The sequence below is a fragment of the Cygnus atratus genome, chromosome 9 (assembly GCF_013377495.2).
Source record: "Cygnus atratus isolate AKBS03 ecotype Queensland, Australia chromosome 9, CAtr_DNAZoo_HiC_assembly, whole genome shotgun sequence".
Lineage (NCBI taxonomy): Eukaryota > Metazoa > Chordata > Aves > Anseriformes > Anatidae > Cygnus > Cygnus atratus.
This window is the reverse complement of record NC_066370.1, coordinates 3,437,484-3,457,811: the sequence shown is the minus strand read 5'-3', so window position 1 is coordinate 3,457,811 and position 20,328 is coordinate 3,437,484. Positions and strand designations below refer to the sequence as shown.

The following is a 20,328-nucleotide window of genomic DNA, read 5'->3' as shown; positions in this document are numbered from 1 at the left end:
TAATATTGATGCTTTTTCCCCTCCACTCCACTGAAATAGGACATATATACATGAGTGTAGAAAAAAGTCCTTTGCAGAGTTAACCCAGCCCGACTGGACTGGCTCGGGTATGGAGTGCATGGTAGCTGTAGCAGGATCAGGGCATGAGGGGTTAACATTTCTCATGCTCACCAGAGGATCTCAGATGTGGTTTGCAGCTCTTCCTGAGCTCACTGCTAAAACCACTGTTGAGTACATGAGCTAGATAATTTAGTCATGCTTTCTATCCAGTTACACTCTGAAAATCCTTGTTGTCGTTTGTTTGTTTTTTTTTTTACTTAAGTTTATATTAAGTTTTTAAATGAATCATCAGTGTTTACTGCTGTGATCCCAAACTCTTAAATTTCACACATCATACTGATATTATAACCCTGATTGTGTCGAGCACAGCTTCTTGGCCTTTGCCCCAACTTTTAAAGGGAAGCAGTGACCTTACCTGTCTCAAAAGACAGCACTGAGGTATTATGAGCTATTTTCTTCTGTTGAGAATTACCACGCTTTGTAAACATTTTTTTATGTTGTATTATCTATAAAATAATTACCTTACTAAAACCATTGGGCTTTCATTTGCCCTTCACCAAGCAACATGATGAGAAAAATTGTTTTATTATAGAATTTGTCTTTTTGTTTTTCAGAGCTGTGTATGCAAAGGTAAAAGTCCTTGCTTTTGTGACGGCACAAAAGGTAATAAGGTAAGAGCAAATACATTTTTCCGAAGATTAGTTTATACTGGGAAATTGTTAATAGTTGAGATGAACTAGGAAGTGATTATTTTGTGTGATGGTATTCTGTCAACAAAGTCTATGGAGAATTGTAAAAGCAATACGTTACCTTACAAAAAAATATTTTAAAATAACTCTGGACGCACTGTTTAACTAATAATTTATTTTTTTTTAATGCATTAGTTTGTTTACAGTGTTTCATGATGTTAGGATACCAACAGAACAACCACCAAACCATTAGGTACTTTTTACAAACTCCTAACAACTGCTGTCAGTTATCACTATCAGCAGCTCTCCTGTTACAAACTTTGTAGTGCCATCAACAGAGCCATGTTCAGTGCCTCCCTCTTTCCGTGTTAGGACCTTGCCATCTGCCTCCTACCCCTGGACCCCTGTGCATTTTCTGGTTCTTGGAGGAAAGGTAAAAGCATTGGTATCCAACAGACAATGCACATCCCGCAGATTGAGACACAGGACGAGTTTCTGGGTCCTAATCACAAACACCTTGCCAGGAGCTGGGGAACAGTCAAGTCTACTGAAAGCAACAGAGCTGCAGCTCTGCCTGTTGCCAGCAGTAGCTTGGCAGAGGCTCAGTGTGGCTTTTAGACAAACCTGAATTACACAAATGCCAAAAATTCTTTCAAACTCTTTCTTGTAGTTGGAAAAACAACCGATTCACAAATGAAAGGGGCATTATTAGAGAAGTCATGGTTTTAGTTCAGGCTAACCATGGACACAGTGATTGCTGTACTAAACCTTTTCAACAGATTTCAGATACGCACACACCATAGTGTCTACATAGACTGACAGTTATGATTAGTCCCGCAGCTTGATGCAACTGGTTGGTAAAGAATTACTTTTGACTTCCCTGCTGTACTTTTATTGCCAAGAAAGTATGTCATATTGCACCACAGTAAACACTACTAGTCTTGCCTTTAGAAAGCTGAAGTGGTGCAGAAAAGTAATCTCAAAGTAAATGTTCTTTGCTAAAACATATTTGTATGTGGTAAAAGAGGATACCCATGTCTTTAAAAAAAAATCTCAGTGCTTGTTTTTCATGTTCTTAGTCGGTCTGACCTTTGTCCTAACCCGTACAGATTGAGACCAACTGAAAAATAAGAAAAATATAACTTAAGATGCCCACTAAAAGAAAAATATTAGTGAGTGAAAACCTGCAACTTGTCATCTTCAGTTCCAAGTAAAATCAACTGAGAAATGTATAGGTAATAGTTAATCATTGTTTACACTGATCTAGTTTTTCATGCAGTTGTGGAAAGTAAGGACAATTACATTCATCAGTAAGTTTTCATAACTGTTCGATGTTGAGAAATTTTCCAACCTGAGAATTATCTGATCTTGTTGACCTGTCAAGAAGACAGTGTGGGTAAAAATGCCTCTGCTGTGTGGCGATGATCAAAGCAGTCAGAAGAGCACGGGGCTGCTCTGCAGCTGGAGTGCGTCCCACCACTTGCTGCAGTGAGGGTTAGCAAGCTCAGCAGAAATCAAGGACTTGTGTCGTTTTTCAGTGAGTTAGTTCCACACCCCCTCCAGTGGCACATCTCGGTACAGCATTATTCTTTTTGCCTTTCTTGGCACGGCCCTGGATGAAAAAACTGATTTGTTATAAAAAGCTATGACAGTTTATGATACAGATCTCATAGACACTTCATAATGCAATCCTCATCTTGCAGTTGTGTTCAGATGTTCTGGGATTATCTTCTGTGTTTATTTTATTTTTAATTCAGAAATTATTTAAAATCTGGTGAGGCTGGGAGATTTTGAGGGGTGAGAATTGGTGGTGGGACAAGCCAAAATATTTTAGCTGCTCAAGATTTCTTTTGGATCCTATCTTGTACATTGACTACTAAGATACCAGCAAGATAACTTCTGCACAGCAGAATTTCAATTGCTTTTTTCTGTAACTCTCTTCTGATAAATAGGAAAATTGACTCGAAGAGAATCAATAACCCCATCCTCTCTCTTCTATCTCATGCTGTGTTGTAAACTGTCTTAAGTAGACAGCTCTTCACTGATGTAACACTGAGCATGCTAAACTGCTGCTATCTAAAGAGTTGGACACCTTTTCTGTGAGTTTCTTAGGCTTGAAGCACTTTATTTTAACCAGGATAAAACTTGCATGTTCATTATATTTAATTAAAAAATAAAAAAGAAAAGAAAATGCCCCTCCTACTGTAACGTAGTCTCCTTTATTCCATTTGTGTAACTTTAATCTTTTCTGTTTCCTTCACATGGTTTGCTCATTTGAACTCGACCTTGAAAAAAATATATATAAAAAAGTAATTGGTTGGCTTAATTTTTGAGACTCAGAATAATGTTGTAATGTTGTTACTTAAAGCAAACTTATTTTTGTTCTATCTGAACAGTTTTGCTATATTTGACTCCCACTGTTTCTTTCCATGGCCTGCATGAAGAGAGAGAGGTATTGATGATTTGGAACTGACCTTACTGTACAGCAGCAGTTATTAAGTTTGCCAGCTACAAATTAGGAGTACTATAGTGGACTTGGATTTGTGTTTCTTGTAGAGGCTAAGCATGATATAGAATATTAAGAAGAAATATGTGTCAGCTGCTTTCTTAAACTTTTCATGCTGCCAATTAACTTCGGTACTCTGTGAAAACTTGAGTACTGATGTCTTCTGATGTCTTCATAATTAGCTTGTTACTTTAGTGGTACCATGTGGCCTAGGCAGCACACAGGAGAACAGGTCAGTATGAGCAAGGATAATCCATCACAGTAGTTGACACAAACATAGAAGTTAAGAGGTACTGAAAATAATAAATGTCTTAAAAGTAAGTTATCAAAAAGAGAATCAAGGATTTTCTCAGGAATTCTTTCTCTTAATGTTTACAGGGTGAAAAAGGTTTCCCTGGTGTCCCAGGTCCACCTGGTCATAGAGGCTTTCCCGGTCCAGAAGGGCCTCCAGGGCCACAGGGGCCAAAGGTATGTTCCCATGGAGGCACAGGGGTAGCAACACTACATCTGTGCTTGACTGTGAAAGTGAGGTATGACTGGATAAAGAATTCTGTTTAAAACAAAAAGCAACAACAACAACAAAACTCTGTTTCAGAGTCTTCCATTTGGTAAGGGATGTGTGGTCAACAGCTGCAATGTTCATTTTAGACAAAGTGGAAGTAGTTAATACGAACATGGGCTTTTGTGGTCAGTTGTTGAGGAATCAGTTCTAAAGCACCTGGACTGACCCTCCAAAGGCAAGAAACATGGCTCTAAATAGATTTTAGTAGCATAACCACAATTTTGTCTTAAGTGTACTCTGACTTCTGTTGCTAGAAAGAGAGGAAACAAGGTACTTCTGAGACAAATAATTAAAAATAGATTTAAGAAAAGTTGAAGGAGAGATGGTTTTTAAGATAAATCTTGCTCTGTCTAGGAAATACCATATGTCATAATTACCTGCAGTATGGGGAGAGTGACTTTGGTGAGTTGGGCTTTCTTTCCCATATGGCTAAAACTCAGGCAGAATATGAATTTTCAGTAACTCCTGAATGAACAGGAAAAAAAGTAAGTATTGCTCATTTAAAAAAAAAAAAATTCATATTTGTCTTGAGGAACAGCATTCCTGCTGTCATTAATAAAATGACTCTTTGATGAACAAACTATCTGTAAGTATGGTCTAAACTCAGCCACAATATAAATCAGGAAGAAGGACTGACAGTAGTGCCACAGTCACGTTATTATCTGGGACCTGCACTAATGTGGCTCCAGCCTTCATCCACGCCTTTAAATAAATGTTTCTTTGCAGTTTCAATTTGTTTAGGTGTTGCTGTACTATTTTCTCCTGTCTCATTTTTACAATATTTTGTTAAACTGATACTCATGGTGGATCTCATACATGTTGATGAGGTGTTTATGTAAACTCATTGAAAAGTGTTCAGTAGAGCATTTCCTCTGTTATAGCTGATAATGACTTCTGCAAGAATGGGAAAAAGTAAGAATAATTTACCTAGCAAGGACATCTCTGTTAGCTTGAATATCATATGTTGCAGTGTATTCCAGTTAGCTTTCCCTATTCCAATTATCTGATGCATTATCTTATGTGTTATTGGCAACTGTCACCCAGGATTTAAGGAGCTGTGTATTTCTGTACATTCCCCATTTCATTTCCGGGCAAAACGAAAGTTGTTTCTTATTCTCAGTAAAGCTCTAAGTGTCTTGAAGTAATTCTAGCAGATTCTGTCTAGACAGTGCTGTGGCGTGTTCAGCTGTCTTCCGTTCAGCCTTGCTCTCCCATCCTGCTTAGCTCCCTGTCAGCCTGCTCCTGGGTTTCCTTTCCAAGTAAAACAGGGGTAAAAGCAGGGTAGAGTGGTGCCTGTATGTATCTGATTGTTATATTGACATCACTCATTCCTGAGAACTGAAAAACTCTCCAGAATACTGATGAGAGGCTTCCAGCTATTTCCTCACGGAGAAACCCTTTCAGGTCTCACAGTTTGAACAGACCCATAGCAACTGCTTTCTTAACATACCCTGAATGTTGTTTTTTAACCTCTGATGAGATTTATCCCCTGTAAACACTGAAAGGGAGGGAAAGATGACAAGATTTATACAAGTTGGATTAAAAGCTTGTTTCTTTTAGTGTCTGTAATGGACAAATCTGGTATTTATTCATATAGTTTTGTGTGCATATGTTGTACCGGTATTTAAAAATGTTGCATGTCCTGTTGATATATATGTGCATTTTCTCAATTATATTGCAATGTGCTGTTGTCCATTTCTGGTCTAGGGTTCACCAGGACTTACGGGCTTAGTTGGACCCAAAGGTATACGGGTAAGTATTTTTGTTTTAAACAAGCTTTTATGTATTAAATACTCTGTTTAAAGCTAATAATACTTCGATCAGTAGTTCAATAGTTCAATCAGTAATTTGTGAAAAATAAAAAATTACAGATATTATATATATAAAATTACAAATATTTTTAAAATCATGACATGGAGTATGTACGTGCACTGTCTGTATTTTAGAATTTTACCTTTTTTGCTATAGCTTATGCACAAGTTTAATGCTGTATGTATTTAGTATTAGGATATGCAATGAAGAAGTCAGACAAGAATTCCACAAAGAGTTGATTTTGAGTTTTTCTTGGCAGGGGAAACCTGCCCGTTTTAACAGTTCATAAGCTACCATTATACTTGATGCACAGTCAGAAGGGTTAAGGAAGATAAAATAATGAAACCATGATTTTTTGACAGAACTATACTTTCATTCATTATTCTTGTGAATGTGATAAAAAGGAAAACTGCATCATAAGCTCTTTCTTAATACTTGAAATACTCTTCCTCTGTTTTTATATCATTAGGGAGCCCCAGGAATACCTGGATTTTCAGGTCCCCCAGGTCTTCCAGTAAGTAAAATTGAAACTGATTTATCTGATTTCTCTCTTAATATAGTCTTCAGTACACAATTACCCTCAACCCAGTGTACTCACTCTAGTGTCAACATCAGCGTTGTCTCTGTCTGTTAACCTAGAGATAACAATCTTAGCATCAGCAATTCTTACTCATTGCAATGATTTCAGAACACATTGTAATCTGTCAAGTCTTATGGAACACTGCTTCAACATAAACTGTTTCAGTGTTGCTGTAGAGTAATACGAATGTGCAAAAACAAAGCTTGTGTCAATTTTGCACTTGCTTTTAGGGTGAACCAGGAGCTGCTGGCCCTCCTGGACGCTCGGGTGTTCCAGGATGCAATGGCACAAAGGTACAAACCAAGCTGAATATCATGGGGATTATGTTTGGCTGTGAGTGGGAATGATGAAAAAGCATTCATTTTTCTCCCAATATACAATCATTTTGATTTGTTTTGGTTTGTGACTTTATTGACTAGGAAAAATCTGAAACATGACAGTCACCAGAGGAAGGATAAATGCTGCCTTTATGTGTAAGATTGATAATGAAATAATACATGTTGAACATGTATTCTGTTTGACAGAAAACCCTTTTTCTTCATTTAAAATCCGGAAGACCTAATCAGTTTTTTCTAACCAATCCTTCTGTTGAAATGGGTTACATCTGAGAGAATTAGTTAATTTCATTTTACCAGTATATAGCTTGCAGCTGACAATTCATAAATCCTGAAGGCAATTAATAGAAAAAGTTTAACATTACGTTACAGGTTTAATCATTTTTCTTTGCTCATAGCTTCAAACAATCGGAAAGAGGGAGTCAGAAGAATTCCTACTACAGAAAATCATACATTTCTAGTGAAACAGTAAATTGGTTTGACATAACTAATAGAGGCTAGTCTTTGTGATAGAAGTAAAGATCCCTAAGGTCAAGCTGTGCCTCTTTTAGTAAATATAGTGGTAATGCAACTCATAATTTTAGTATGATAATATAAAAAACTTCTTTTGTAGTAGCATTTGCTAGACTCAGAATAATAATCAATAATATGCATTAACAGTTGCTCTTACTGTTTGCAGGGCGATCAAGGTTTTCCAGGTCCTCCAGGTAGAAGAGGTGCTCCAGGCATTCCAGTAAGTGTCTGTGAAATTTGTGATTGTATGAATTTCTGCCGCGTACAGCCACTCAGTGAAGGAGTGTAAAGCCTCAGATTAGCTGATATTGACAACAGGTGAAATATGTAAGTATTCCCATTTTATTAGTATGAAAACAGTGCAGTAAAGAGAAAAAAGAAGTGATGCTTAATCTGCTGAGTGTTAGGCCTCAGCGTCTTAAGGTGTGAATGCACACATGTTCATTGACTGATGTTAGCTCTTCAGTGTCTCAAGGCATACTTGTCAACATTTAACTTGCATCTTTAAAGGTGTCCAATATGTATTAAACAGATTCCAGTTTCAGTTCATGCGTAAATATCACCAAGGACATGGCCTAATTAAGTTAACGACAGAACCAGGAATTCAACCTGGAACTTCTGATTATGGCTGCATTGCTTTAACCCTAGGATTTGTTTTTTTTCTCTGTAGAAATGTGATTTTAAAAGAAACTTATAAACAACAAATGGGGAAAGGAATGCTACCTGTCAAGTTCCTGTGGCTTCAAATCTGATAATTTCTGAACATGATCTTTATTGCACCAGCTCTCTTGATTATTTTATTTTTATTTTTTTTAAGGTCAGGCCTCAAAAATGTTCCACATTCATTTGTAGAATTGCAGCAGTGAGATTGGACTACTTTTTGACAATATGTCCTTTCTTCCTCAGTTGAAGTCTGGCACAGCAAACATGTGCCTGGCTATACACCATTGTCATGAAAACAAATCACTTCAAGAGCACTGAGCTTAGAGAGTATTTAGAAAGTTTCCTTTCATCATTGTTGCTTACTTTTCTGTTTTAATAATATGATTGTTCTTCTTCCTAGGGTGTCACTGGCATTAAAGGAGAGAAGGTCAGTTATTTACATCATATTATGTGAAGTATGTATTGGTAATATTATGTATTTATACTTGATGATGGAAAGGAATGCGTGATATCTCCATTCAGGGAAAACAGAAGATTTACTTTCCATAAGAAGCAACAACTGACTTTGATGCATGGTCTCTACTAGTTAACTTACCCCAAGTCACAAAAGTGTATTTGTTTGTTTCCTTTCCCGTAACTGCCGTTGCTGCATGTTAAGAATTAACTCTTTCAAACACACAAAGGATTAAGCCTCTCCTCAAACAGCTTATGAATTCATATGGAAATCTGCAAATGCACTAGAGAGTAGTTCAAAGGGGAAAAAAAAGTGCAGAAAAGTTGAAAAAGGTCAAGACTATGTGAGAGAAGTATATAGGTCTGAAATGAAGACTACTTGTAACACAGAAAACTGTCTAAAAATGCCTAAAAATGGTGTATTCTGTTTAATAAAATCTTTTTTTGACAGTAGAACTATCTGTAGTAGACAGTTGCCTTCATCATGCAGTTTTGATACTGATTATATCCCTACATACTGTATTAAAACAATTGAAGCCTAAGATCCACTAAAGCGTTCTACAGCATAACTTTTTATCTTCCTTTTTATCTAATTGTCTAGGGGTGCCCTGCAGATGGATATAACCAGGGATATGATGCAAAAGGTGATCCTGGGTTGCCAGGAATGCCTGGACTTCAGGTAATTCTGGATTAATTCATTTATATCTCATGTGAGATATAAATGCATATATATATATGTGTATGTATACACATATATCCATGTAATGCATAATTTTATGTATTATATATTTTATATTAATTATATATTATATATTATATATTCTTAGTATTCTTACAATTATTCATTTCTAAACCAGAAAACATCTATAATATGATTAATGCAATGTATTAAAAGTATTTCTTCTGACTTATCAGGACAAAGTACTCCAAGACAAGAGTAATTATTTTGTCATCAGAACCAATAGTCAGTAAAGTCAATAGTTAGTAAAGCAGGATGAGGAAGTCAGGTTGCAGATGAGCAAAAATATTTCAGAAATGGAGAAAAGTTCCCCAGGAAGTAAGATTGGTTCAACTTCTAGAGAAGCATTAACAAAAACCAGTATGAGCCATATTTTTTTCAATGAGATTAATAGAAGGAGGCAGAACAGATGTTTCTTCTGACTGTTAAAATAATTGGAAGACATTGAGTTAAACTGAAAGTCAACATTTTTCATTTTCCATTTATTTGAAAGTGAAGCTTCAAAGGATAGAATGTATCGCATAGAATATTCTGAAGACTGTAGGCTCACTATGGCTAGCAATAGGACTAAATGGATAATTAAGATGTCAGTTGCATTAAACAGGACTTATACCTTAGAGTAGTTTAGTTTTAGAACAAGTGTGTATTCTCGTGTTTCAAAACATATACCAAATGATGATGCAGCAGGGAAGAATTGTACTTCTGTGTTATCCTGAGACATGAAGAGGAAATCAAGAGACAGGGCTGCCCCTCCATTATTCAGTTCATTGAACTTAGCATTGTGATTTACTCATCATCTTGCCAGGACATTTATTGCTGTTGTGGTTTGTTTCTTTTGTTTTTTTAATATGCAGGGTGCCCAGGGTGTTCAAGGATATCCTGGGGAAAATGGACCACAGGGCCCTCCAGGAACTTCAGTGAGTACGAATTTATGTCTCACTTGTTACTTTAACCTTTTGATTTTCAAAGTAACCAAAAGAATTACCTGACTGTCCCAGACTTCTTGATGTTTAGAAACATGGATATGTGAAATCCATACCTTTCTACACCCATCTGTTTTTTTTTTCCTTTTGATTATTTATTATGCACAATCACTTCCATGTTTTCAGAAGTGTTCTTGTCTACATAGGGCTAAATTTTCATTTTCAAATAATTACCCATAAATTCACATTAAATACTAATGTAGATAACTATAACAGAGGTATATGTTTGCAACCAGACCATATAGACATTCTGCTATCACTTCCACTGACAATAAATTGCAGTTGTAATGGTGGAAGAAGAAATTTTAAAAAGTAATATAACTCAGGTGAAAACTGGGTACCAAAACTCCTATGTTGGTGCTGAAGATTGTAATTTTTTACAGGTTTTTTTTGTTGTTTGTTTGTTTTGTAGGGAATGCCAGGGAGACCAGGACCTCCTGGACCTAAGGTAGTCTCAGATTGGTAATAAAAATGAAAGCTTGCTACTAGCTCATTTTATGGATGCTATTTAAAATAAAAATAACATTTTTTCTTTTCTTTTCTTTTCTTTTCTTTTCTTTTCTTTTCTTTTCTTTTCTTTTCTTTTCTTTTCTTTTCTTTTCTTTTCTTTTCTTTTCTTTTTTCAGGGTCTTATGGGAATAAAAGTAATAGGAACCAAAGGAAGAAAGGTGCATGTCTAAAATGCTTAAAACATTTTTTATTTCTGATATACTATGGTGAAACACTTGGAGAAGTACTGTGAAATAAAAATTTTCAATATATATATGGAAGTATTTTACTGGAAGATCAGAACATGGCAGTTAATGTCTGAAGACAAACTGTGTTCACATAAGAGCTGAAGATAAAAACGTCCTAACAAAAGGGTAGAAACAGTTAATATTTACTAATACATAGCATTATATTCATTTATATATAATTTTCACAGTATTCCTAAATAGTTATCCAAGCATGTAAACAGTGGTAAATATATAGCATCATGACTTACCATATAGACTCATGACTCATTGTGGCCAACATCTCTTTGGTGTCAGCCCTCACGATGCTAGTAAACCTCCCAGATTTTGAGGAAAAATTGAATGGTTTGTCTTTCATGGTTTTACTTTGTATCTATATAATTTACATTCATAGAAATGACTATGAATAAATACATTGTCTCTCAGGACCTCAAGGTGCTGTTGGAAGGCCAGTGTAGTCAGTCTGAGTGTCCTTATAGCACCCTTTTAAGAACTTGGAGCATCTCATAGTTCAGCTAATTGACCTGCACAGATTCAGTTGTGGACTGAAACATCACTATCTGACAGTGGGATTGATTTTAATTGATTACTACCAGAAACATGCTAGAAGTTTCCTGGCAAAATCTCTAGAAACATAACTTATTATTCATTAGCATTAGCTCAAGTGAGCATGTAACATCTTGCTTCTTTACAAAAAAGTGATGCATTCTTTGCTGTTATGCTGCTAGTGCACCCAGAGACATTCCCTTGGCTTAAAATCACTTAAAATTATGGCTAATGTTTTGTTGAGCTCTGCAGGAAAGATCATATTTAGGACTTTCCCTGTTCTAAAAGATCCTTAGTGAAAAAGTGCACTGTAATACCATTTTAGGTCAAGAGTACATGAAAGCTAATTTTACCTGACAGCAACATGTGACAATCATCTACTTATAGTATACAGACTGCAATTCTGAGGATGTCACTGAAGATGCTTCATATATTTTTGTTAACTGACTTAAACAAATTGGGAGAAAACTGATAATTGTTTTAATTGTCAGAGAAATTTTAATTAATTTAGAGATAAAATTGTATTAAAAACACTCTTTAAGCTAATTTTAGATACTTTAAAAGAAGTCAGTATATGCATTTTTAGATTTCTCACCTAGGAGAAGGCTTGAAAAGTTTTTACAATGTCAAAAGCATAGCAGTAGTAATTTGAAGTAAAGAAAAAAACCACACAGCTTATAATTGCTTCATTTTTATCTTTCTTTTAAGGGTGACACTGGATTAACTGGACCCCCTGGACCACCAGGAACCGTTATTGTGACATTGAGTGGACCAGACAACATGACGGTAATAAAATGGTCAAAGATGACATTTAGATAAGCCATCTTACTGTTTACTTTGTGCAGGACATTTTCATCTTCATTGTTCTGATTACATTTCCTTTCATCCATCCTAACTTTTTTCAGATTTATTTAGGTAGATGCAAATCTCTTCTTAGAGCATGTGTATTCGGCTCAGCTGAGGCCTGTATATTCATACACACATCTGAACGATTCCAGTGGAATGTTAAATGCTCATTAGTAACCCATCTGCTGTGGATCTCTGAGTACATGAAAAGTAAATCACGTATAGCTTCACCAAATCAACACAAGTTTTTTGACTGGCCATCAAAGCCACAGCTGTGATGACCTCTGGGCCTTGTCACTGAAAATATCAGGACTCCGAGCTACTGAGTTTCACAAAAGCTTACAAGTTGTTCATATACATTTCAAAGTTTGTTTTCTCATGTTTTTACTGGAATGTGAGTAATCATAGAAAGTGTTGGAAAAACAATGAGTATTTGAGAAAGGAAATACTCTGAATCAACTTTCATTTTAAATAATGTTTTGTGCATTAAGAGTCTTGCATTTTGTCCTTTTATAGTACTTAGCAGTTCTTGATACCTGGTTTTATATGTTCACATGTTAACTGAAACAACTCTTCAACCTGGTTTTGAATGTTTTCCTTATTCAAGCTGCATCTAATCCATGGAGTTTTCAAAACTTCTCTGTTATGGGCTAAAATAAAAAGTGATTTTTGTCATCAAAATTATATCGGGGAGGAACTTTGCTGATGCAAAGTTTCTGTTTCTTTTAGTCATTTAAGTAGAACTATACATGCTTAAGTAAGCTTGTTAGTAAGGTTTGGCTTTCCTATTTGTAACACACAAATGTTTTCGTAAGCACAGAAACATCCCAGAGACCATGCTAGATTTTGACTTTCTGTGTAATAGGACTTGAAAGGAGAGAAAGGGGAAAAAGGATCAAGAGGACTTCCAGGACCTATGGGGTTTACAGTAAGTGACCAGAATAAATCCCTTAAACCCAGACATTCAGGCAGCATCACCTAGTAAATGCTACTCTAAAGAGTCCCATATTTATGCTATTTATTCTGACCTTTAAATATAAATACCTATTGATGACATTATATTTGTATTTTTTTAAAAATTAAAAAAATGATAAAAGATGTATTTAATTTGGAAAAAGGTGACCACAATTATGTATATTTTGATGGTGTTTTTGTTACAGGGGCCAGTTGGTGATTCTCTAAGTGAAAAGGGTGACCGAGGAGAACCCGGAGCACAGGTATGTGGAAAAAGCACTTATATGTATGTTAGATAATTAAATGGGAAGGTACCACTTGGTATTGAAATGACTTTCAAATTTTCACATAAAAACTTCTCAACAAAAGGTTCCTGTTCATAGTAACTAAACCTGTATGAATTTCTGACAGTGTACCAATTTATAATCAAAAATTTATAGCCTTCTATAAAATTTATAACCCTAGAATACTCAAATAATAATGTTTTGTGGTATTTTTCTAAACAAAACATTCTAATTCCTCAATTTCAAATAAATTTTCAAAGCAATATTAAGAAATATCTCTTATCTGAAGTGTCTAATATAAACACACTTTTAAACTTTTCCATACTTATTCTGGCTATAATAAATTTGCTTATGCAAGAAAGGGTAACAATGGAAAACTTGTACTATCTATAGATTGCACTTTCTTCACTTGTATGGTACTTTAACAATGATGATGCTGTAGACCAGCCCAATGTTTATTTTTATTATTCCTATGCATTATGAAAAACTGAAGCAGTAACTCAGACAAAAATTTAAAGTACCAAAAGTTCTTGCTATCCAGGATGTATTGTCATTTTTCTATCTTCTGTATTCTGTATTATGGTAACAGTATGCAAAACTTTACTAGAACTCTTCTTAATTGACCTTTCACATCCTCTTTTCTGGAGAAAGTAGTAGAGCACTCTTGCTTTTCTGCCTATTGACCTTAAAGAATGCTAAGAAAATACAAACTATGTTAAGACATTGACTGACCAACTATTCTAAAAAGAAAACAAAATTATTGCTACAATATACCAAATAACTGTGAATTTCATGTTCTAGAAAAAAGGATCATTTTGTGCAAATAAGTTTGAGTCACTAGTGATATCACTGCTACTTCCAGCTCCCCCTCTTCTCTTCCAGAGTATCACCTTTGGTTAAGTTCTGCCATCTCTTCAGTATTACTGGTTTTTCTGATGCTTACATCGTAATTCATGGTCTGATCTTTTTTTAAAAAAAAAATATTTTAATTTTCCTGGACTTATTCTGTGCAAAATAAATCTCTGAAATGTACTTCCCTTCTTGTTGTTCTGAACTCATAATCTTTCACCCCCCTTTATCTTGTCACTACCTTCCTGCTATTTTAACAAACCAACTTTTCCTGATTTCTGCCTTCAGGGTGGTAAGTTAAGGTATCCATAATTATTTTGTCACTTACTTCTGTTTTGCTCTCCATTTTTTCCCCTCTTCTGCCTTCCCTTGTCATTTTTTTTTAACAAAAAACATTTTCTTTTTTTTTGTTTTTTAAGTTGTTCAACTTCATGCGTAGTTGCCACACTAGAAGCCAGGATGCCAGCAGAAAGCTGCCACAATGTGCTGTACACTGTGGAAAACAGCAGATATGTCTGGCACGCTGCCTTCTCCTGTTCTGACTTTTCCATTTGCTGCCCTACTTCCTTTACCTTTGAAGTGCAGTCCCTATTCTTCTTCATTAAATAGCTTCTGTTCAAGCCACCTCTTAAGCCCAAGTCCTGTAAGTCTTTCATATCTTTTTCCCTTTGGTATCTTTCCATGCTCATCACTAGAAGGACTATTAGCTGCTGTATTGTCTGGTCATAGCTTGTCTTGCTCCTGCAGGGACCTCGTTTTGCACCAGGCTTTGTGTACTTCCCTGGCACTTTGTGCTGTTGAAGTGTCTGCCTCAGCTAATTCTCCACAGGAGAAGGAATGTCCAGGGAATATCTTTCTCTGTTTTTCTAAACATTAATTCTGATTAGAAATAATGAACATTTAGTAAATAGCCTAAAAGCTTTTCAAAATTAGTAAGAACCTAAAGTACAGTTACAAGCACAGCATTTAGTTGTATGCTCTTAGAATGCAATGACACCTCTTTAGTTCTTTTTATTTTTTATTTTATTATTATTTTCCTCTGTAGGGTAAACCTGGAAAAGAAGGTGCCCCAGGTCCACCTGGCTTACCGGTAATGAAGGAAGCCTTCAAAAGTTCTTTTAAGTACCAGTCATCTTTTTTTGGTGGTCATATCTTTCTGTCACAGCTTCTTCACGTTGTGGAATGTGTCTGGGAATGTTGATTTGCATACGTGGTGAAACATTACTTTTCACTAAACTGGCCTAAGGACATACCGTGTACCTATAGATGTGTGCAGGAGAGAGAGGTTTGCTACATAGATCTTGTTATTCTGTGTAAAAAAAAAAAGACCTGTTGTTTGCTTCTGACTATCAAATGAGTTTGAGATGGAGGTCAAATGAACATCTAAATTACCGATTTTCATTCTGGTTAGTCACGCTGAAATATTTGCAAAAGAGCTATATCTTCACTTCAGAAATCAAGAAGCAAAATGAATAATTTTATTCACTAGAATCAAAGACATCCTTTAAAAGGAGAAGCTACAGTCAATGTTACAACTATCTTGGCCTAAAGTGAGACGACTGATAGATATTAAAATAATCATTTTGGAGGAAGTACCAAAATATAGTTCGTAAAATATATCATTTCATACCCAAAATGATCTCATTTGTATACTGGTTCAAAAGCTCAAGTTGTTGAATTGTCCTTGGAATGCTTATTCAATTGGTTAAATATCAGTTCTTCTCTATTTAATTCACATCCACTTTAATGATGTAATTAGGGTCACAGTGGCCATACAGAATTCTTATTGTTGGTATAACCCATTTCATAAATATCTAACTAAAACGCCATCCTCATTGTATCAAAACAACCTTAGCACCGAGTCTAAACACATTCCAGTCTGACAAAAAAAACTTGGAATGACAGTTTGCAAGACTCTACTGCCTTATTACTCAGCTAACAGAAAAAAAGCCTTCTGTCATGACAAAGACATGTCATTGTTCTGTCCCCATTTCTGCCTTTTACCAACTAGGGGTGCATTCAGCTCCATAAACCTCTGCAGAATCCTTTTTTTACACATATGTACGCTTGCAGATAGTGCAGACCACTGTTAAGGCTATTTTCCCTCTTGGTCTTGCTGACACCCTTCAGTAGACACTAGCTGGACAAGGTCTGTGAGATGGAGTTGATGAATATGAGAATATCACATTGTGTTCAGTTTCTCCCCTTTCAGGAACAGCAGTTTACAGAGGGAGGACAAACCAGAGCCTCTTACACTTGTGTTATCTGGAGTGGCTTCATCTTGGGATTGGTAGAATGTGCCATTATAAAGGCAGGTTTGGATATGAGACTTGTGGTATTGCCTGCAGACATGGAACTTTGCCCCATACTGAGTCTTTCCCTGGAATTTCTTCCTCTGAGCAAGTCATATTTGTGTTGCCATTGCCCTGAAAGATCAAAGCTTTCAATTTTAAATTTGATTGATGACAGTGCTAAAAGATTTTTTCTCATAAAATTGTATACTGTCATCTGCAGGGACAAAAGGGTGAACAGGGCAAACCAGGAGTGGCTGGCAGACAAGGAGCTAAGGTATTGTCTAATGCTTTTGTTGTTTTTGAGGATGAGGATAAGGTATGTTTGGGGGTTATTATATATTCTTTTTTATCACTGTCTGTACAGTATGTTTGTACGTAGACAATATGTGTACAAGATGACAAGTAATGATATTGTGGAATGGGGAATTGGTCAGCTGAAATAGATGATGTGCATGAACTGGTGTCCATCTTTGCCTGCTGGTGTACTCCTGTAGTTTTTGGAGCATGTGGCTGAGCAGTTCTGGCAGGAACAGAGGACAGGGTGCTGAAGGACTGGTCAGGAGTAGAATTCCTTTAATGTTGTAAGCTATGTACTGAAATGACAGTGGATATCAAATGTCATGTCATGTATTCTTTTTAATAAATAAATTTAACCCATTTCTGTCCTCTAATTAAGGGGATAAAAGGCAACACTGGTCCGCCTGGAGCTTGTGGTCGAGTAAGTGTAAATTATCTTCATCATGTCATTTGTATAAACCATTAAAATAAGTCAAACTGACTGCATGTAGCAATAATGGATGCCATGATGCTCTAATTGGGGTATGTCATTCTAAAGTACTGTTATTGCTGGACATCTCGAAGGCATGGCATCTCCCTTCATGTAGAACTGGATGAAAGATCAACACCTGGTTAGATTTCACTCATTTCCAGCAGTTTTGGCAGGAGACTGGACTATCACAGAACAGTTACAAACATCACTGGAGTTGATTTTTTTAAAACCAAACTAATCAGTTCTAGAACAGGTGTTTTTAATTTGAAAATCCCAAGGTTCTTTATTTAAAAAAATAAAAAATAAAAAATAACATCAAACTAACAGATACTATGAGTACAATTTCTTTGTCTAGTTATGCTGTCTCTCCAGTGTTCTTCTTAAAGGACCTGTGTGCATCTAATGGAAACTTTCTGCTCAAGTTGTCCAAAAAGAAATAACTTTAAATAAGCTGAATGAATTGTGATATTGACAGAGTACTAAAAACCACTGCTTTTCAAAAAATCAATAGAACAAGAATAGAAATTGCATATTTTAAGCAGTTTTTTATGCCTTTTAAAATTAGTGTTTTAGTAGTCCATTTAAATTTTAGTGTGATGTTTATGTGTCAAGGCACAACTCTTACCATAATCTTATTTTCAGGTAAAGGTGCCCATTCAGAATAATCCAGAAAAGAGCAAAAATTTGTAGTTAGAAAAAAGTAGAGCTATAGTTAATAGCATTTTGATTCTGCCTGTCATTTATATAAATTTCGAAATGTCATCATATTAAACTATAATAAATTGAGAATATTAATTTCATAGGAATTAATTTTGTATGCATTTGTGATTTAACTAGTTGATTTTTGTCTTTTTTCATGTATGATTACTTAAAAGAGTAGTTTCTGTATAGCTGAATCTGATTTGAAGCAGTAGAATAGACTTTATAATTCCTAGAGGTTTCTGTCAAGAATATTTTCTATCTTATGCTACTGTAATATTCCTGATTGGGTCTCTAAATCCCAATCTGCCTGTATAATTGCATCCACAGGCAGAGGAATTCTTTGGGAAGTAAGGAACTGGGCTGAAAATCCCAGCCCCCTCTATTTGTACAGGTCTTTTGGCATTATCTGTGTGTAACAATTGTAATTTAATTTGACTACTGACTACTTGTGAATGATTAGCATGTGGTTAGGAAGGTCTCATGGTGTCACAGCTTTGGAAGGATGAATAAGGTCATAACATTGTACTAACCAAATGGTCAGTATGAGGCACTGTGCTTTTTTCTTCATTCTTACTATTCGTTCTTTTCTTACAATCTTTCTATTAAGACAGAGTATTATGATAATGTAGTTGGTGATAGGGGAGATGAAGGACCCCCTGGACCTCCAGGACCAAAAGGTCAACGTGGTATGCCTGGTGAGTAGCATATCAAGACTACAATCTTTTAGCGTGATGTTGTGGTGTAACCCCACAGGCAGCTAAGCACCCCACAGCCGTTCACTCACTCCCTTGCCAAGTGGGATGGGGGAGAAAATAAAATTAAAAAAAAAAATCAAAAGGTAAAACTTGTGGATTGAGATAAAGACAGTTTAATAGGACAGTAAGGAAGGGAAGAGAATAATGATAATAATAATGATATGTACAAAAAAAAAGTGGTACCCAATGCAATTGTTCACCACCTGCCAACCAGTGCCCAGCCAGTCCCTGAGCAGTGGCTCCTCTCCCAGCCAACCACCCCAGCTCTTATTGCTGCCATGGAATATCCCTTTTGGGTCAGCTCTCCCTCTTGTGTCCCCTCCCAGCTTCTTGTGCACCCCCAGCCTGCTCACTGGCAGGGTGATGTGAGAAGCTGAAAAGTCCTTGGCTCTGTGTAAGTACTGCTCTGCAACAACTAAAACATTAGTGTGTTGTCAGTATTACATTTCTCCTAAATTCAAAGCACAGCACATACCAGCCTCTACGAAGAAAATTAACTCTATCTCAGAAGAAGCCAGGACACGGGGGCTGTTTATTCAAAGGGCTTGTTCCAGGCTAGGTTTCTGAGCACACAGCAACCTGCTTCTGCCTTTCCAAATTACTCCCATCAAATTTATCCTGAGATACGTAGTAAGATTTCTCTAAAAATAATGAAGCTGGCATACTTCTTTGTGCACATAATTGAGTTGAGCACCTAAGCTCACTCACATCCTATATAATGACCTTAGTGGATTACTGCATCAGTGTTACTTATGTATGCCATAGACAAAACGCCAGAGCTTTAAGTCTCCTCTTAAAGGTCATACTATTTTTGTAGCTTTCAGAGTTTCTTATGCCATTTTTATTGCCTATCATCCCCAAATAATATTTTTTGTTGTTGTTTTTTGTTTAGTTTGGCCATGCTGTAAAATTAAAATGTCTTGATTTATTATTTGAGCTGTATCACAATGTAATAATAACTTGTGGGCTGAACTCTAAGGCAGCATGTTGTGAGCTACACCTCATACTCACCCAGCAAATGCTAGCCTACTGTATTTTGGTGTTCTGTTTTTATGAATATTCATGTGTGCAAGTGATCACGTTGCATCCCATGAATACCCTTTGTTTTAATAAATCTACTTACGTGCTTCCAAGGGATGACAAGAGGAGAGTTGAGCCTTGCAAAGATAATGCATTTTTAAGAAGTGGTATCTCTATTACAGCAAGTAATAGTGGCAAAAAAGAAGGAAGTTTGCAGGCCTGTAAGCCCCTCTCAAGTAACTGGTGCATCCCCACCTGAGGATAAATGTGGTGGGTCCTATTCCTACCTCTTGTAAACACCCATATCTTGCCAGATTTCAGTGAGAATTGGCAGTGTGCAACAGTTGCGTAAATGGTATACGACTACTGAGGTAAAACCAAATTCTTAAAAGATAAAATAAGCATAGAATGCAGAAACGCAAAGATTGCAGTCAGTGTTACTGAGTAGTGACTTTGCTGAGGATACAATGGTTTAACTCCAGTTCTAAACATGTTGCTTTTGCAGGGCCACAGGGTCCTCCTGGAGGTGCTGGTAGACCAGGTATGTGTAATGCTCCAGTACCACAAAAATTGTTCTTCCTGCCAGTTATACCAAATCACTGTTGTGAAATCTTAATTTTGGATGTCTGTGAACATATCTCTACATAGCAATAAAATAAAAATAAAAAATGTCAGCCACA

At 36.1% G+C, this 20,328-nt stretch overlaps 1 protein-coding gene across 1 annotated transcript in view; it reads left to right on the top strand.

The window, feature by feature from the left end:
• The window catches only part of COL4A3 (collagen type IV alpha 3 chain), a 60,523-nt gene that overhangs the window by 12,296 nt on the left and 27,899 nt on the right, over positions 1–20,328 (top strand). Inside the window, exons 2-20 of the mRNA XM_035544696.1 lie at positions 675–731; positions 3,634–3,723; positions 5,525–5,569; positions 6,099–6,143; positions 6,440–6,502; positions 7,224–7,277; positions 8,121–8,147; positions 8,775–8,852; positions 9,767–9,829; positions 10,308–10,343; positions 10,522–10,563; positions 11,884–11,961; positions 12,887–12,949; positions 13,182–13,238; positions 15,154–15,198; positions 16,623–16,676; positions 17,079–17,120; positions 18,481–18,568; positions 20,154–20,189. Coding sequence (XP_035400589.1) covers positions 675–731; positions 3,634–3,723; positions 5,525–5,569; positions 6,099–6,143; positions 6,440–6,502; positions 7,224–7,277; positions 8,121–8,147; positions 8,775–8,852; positions 9,767–9,829; positions 10,308–10,343; positions 10,522–10,563; positions 11,884–11,961; positions 12,887–12,949; positions 13,182–13,238; positions 15,154–15,198; positions 16,623–16,676; positions 17,079–17,120; positions 18,481–18,568; positions 20,154–20,189 — 1,063 coding nt within the window. The remainder of the gene's footprint in view (positions 1–674; positions 732–3,633; positions 3,724–5,524; positions 5,570–6,098; positions 6,144–6,439; positions 6,503–7,223; positions 7,278–8,120; positions 8,148–8,774; positions 8,853–9,766; positions 9,830–10,307; positions 10,344–10,521; positions 10,564–11,883; positions 11,962–12,886; positions 12,950–13,181; positions 13,239–15,153; positions 15,199–16,622; positions 16,677–17,078; positions 17,121–18,480; positions 18,569–20,153; positions 20,190–20,328) is intronic.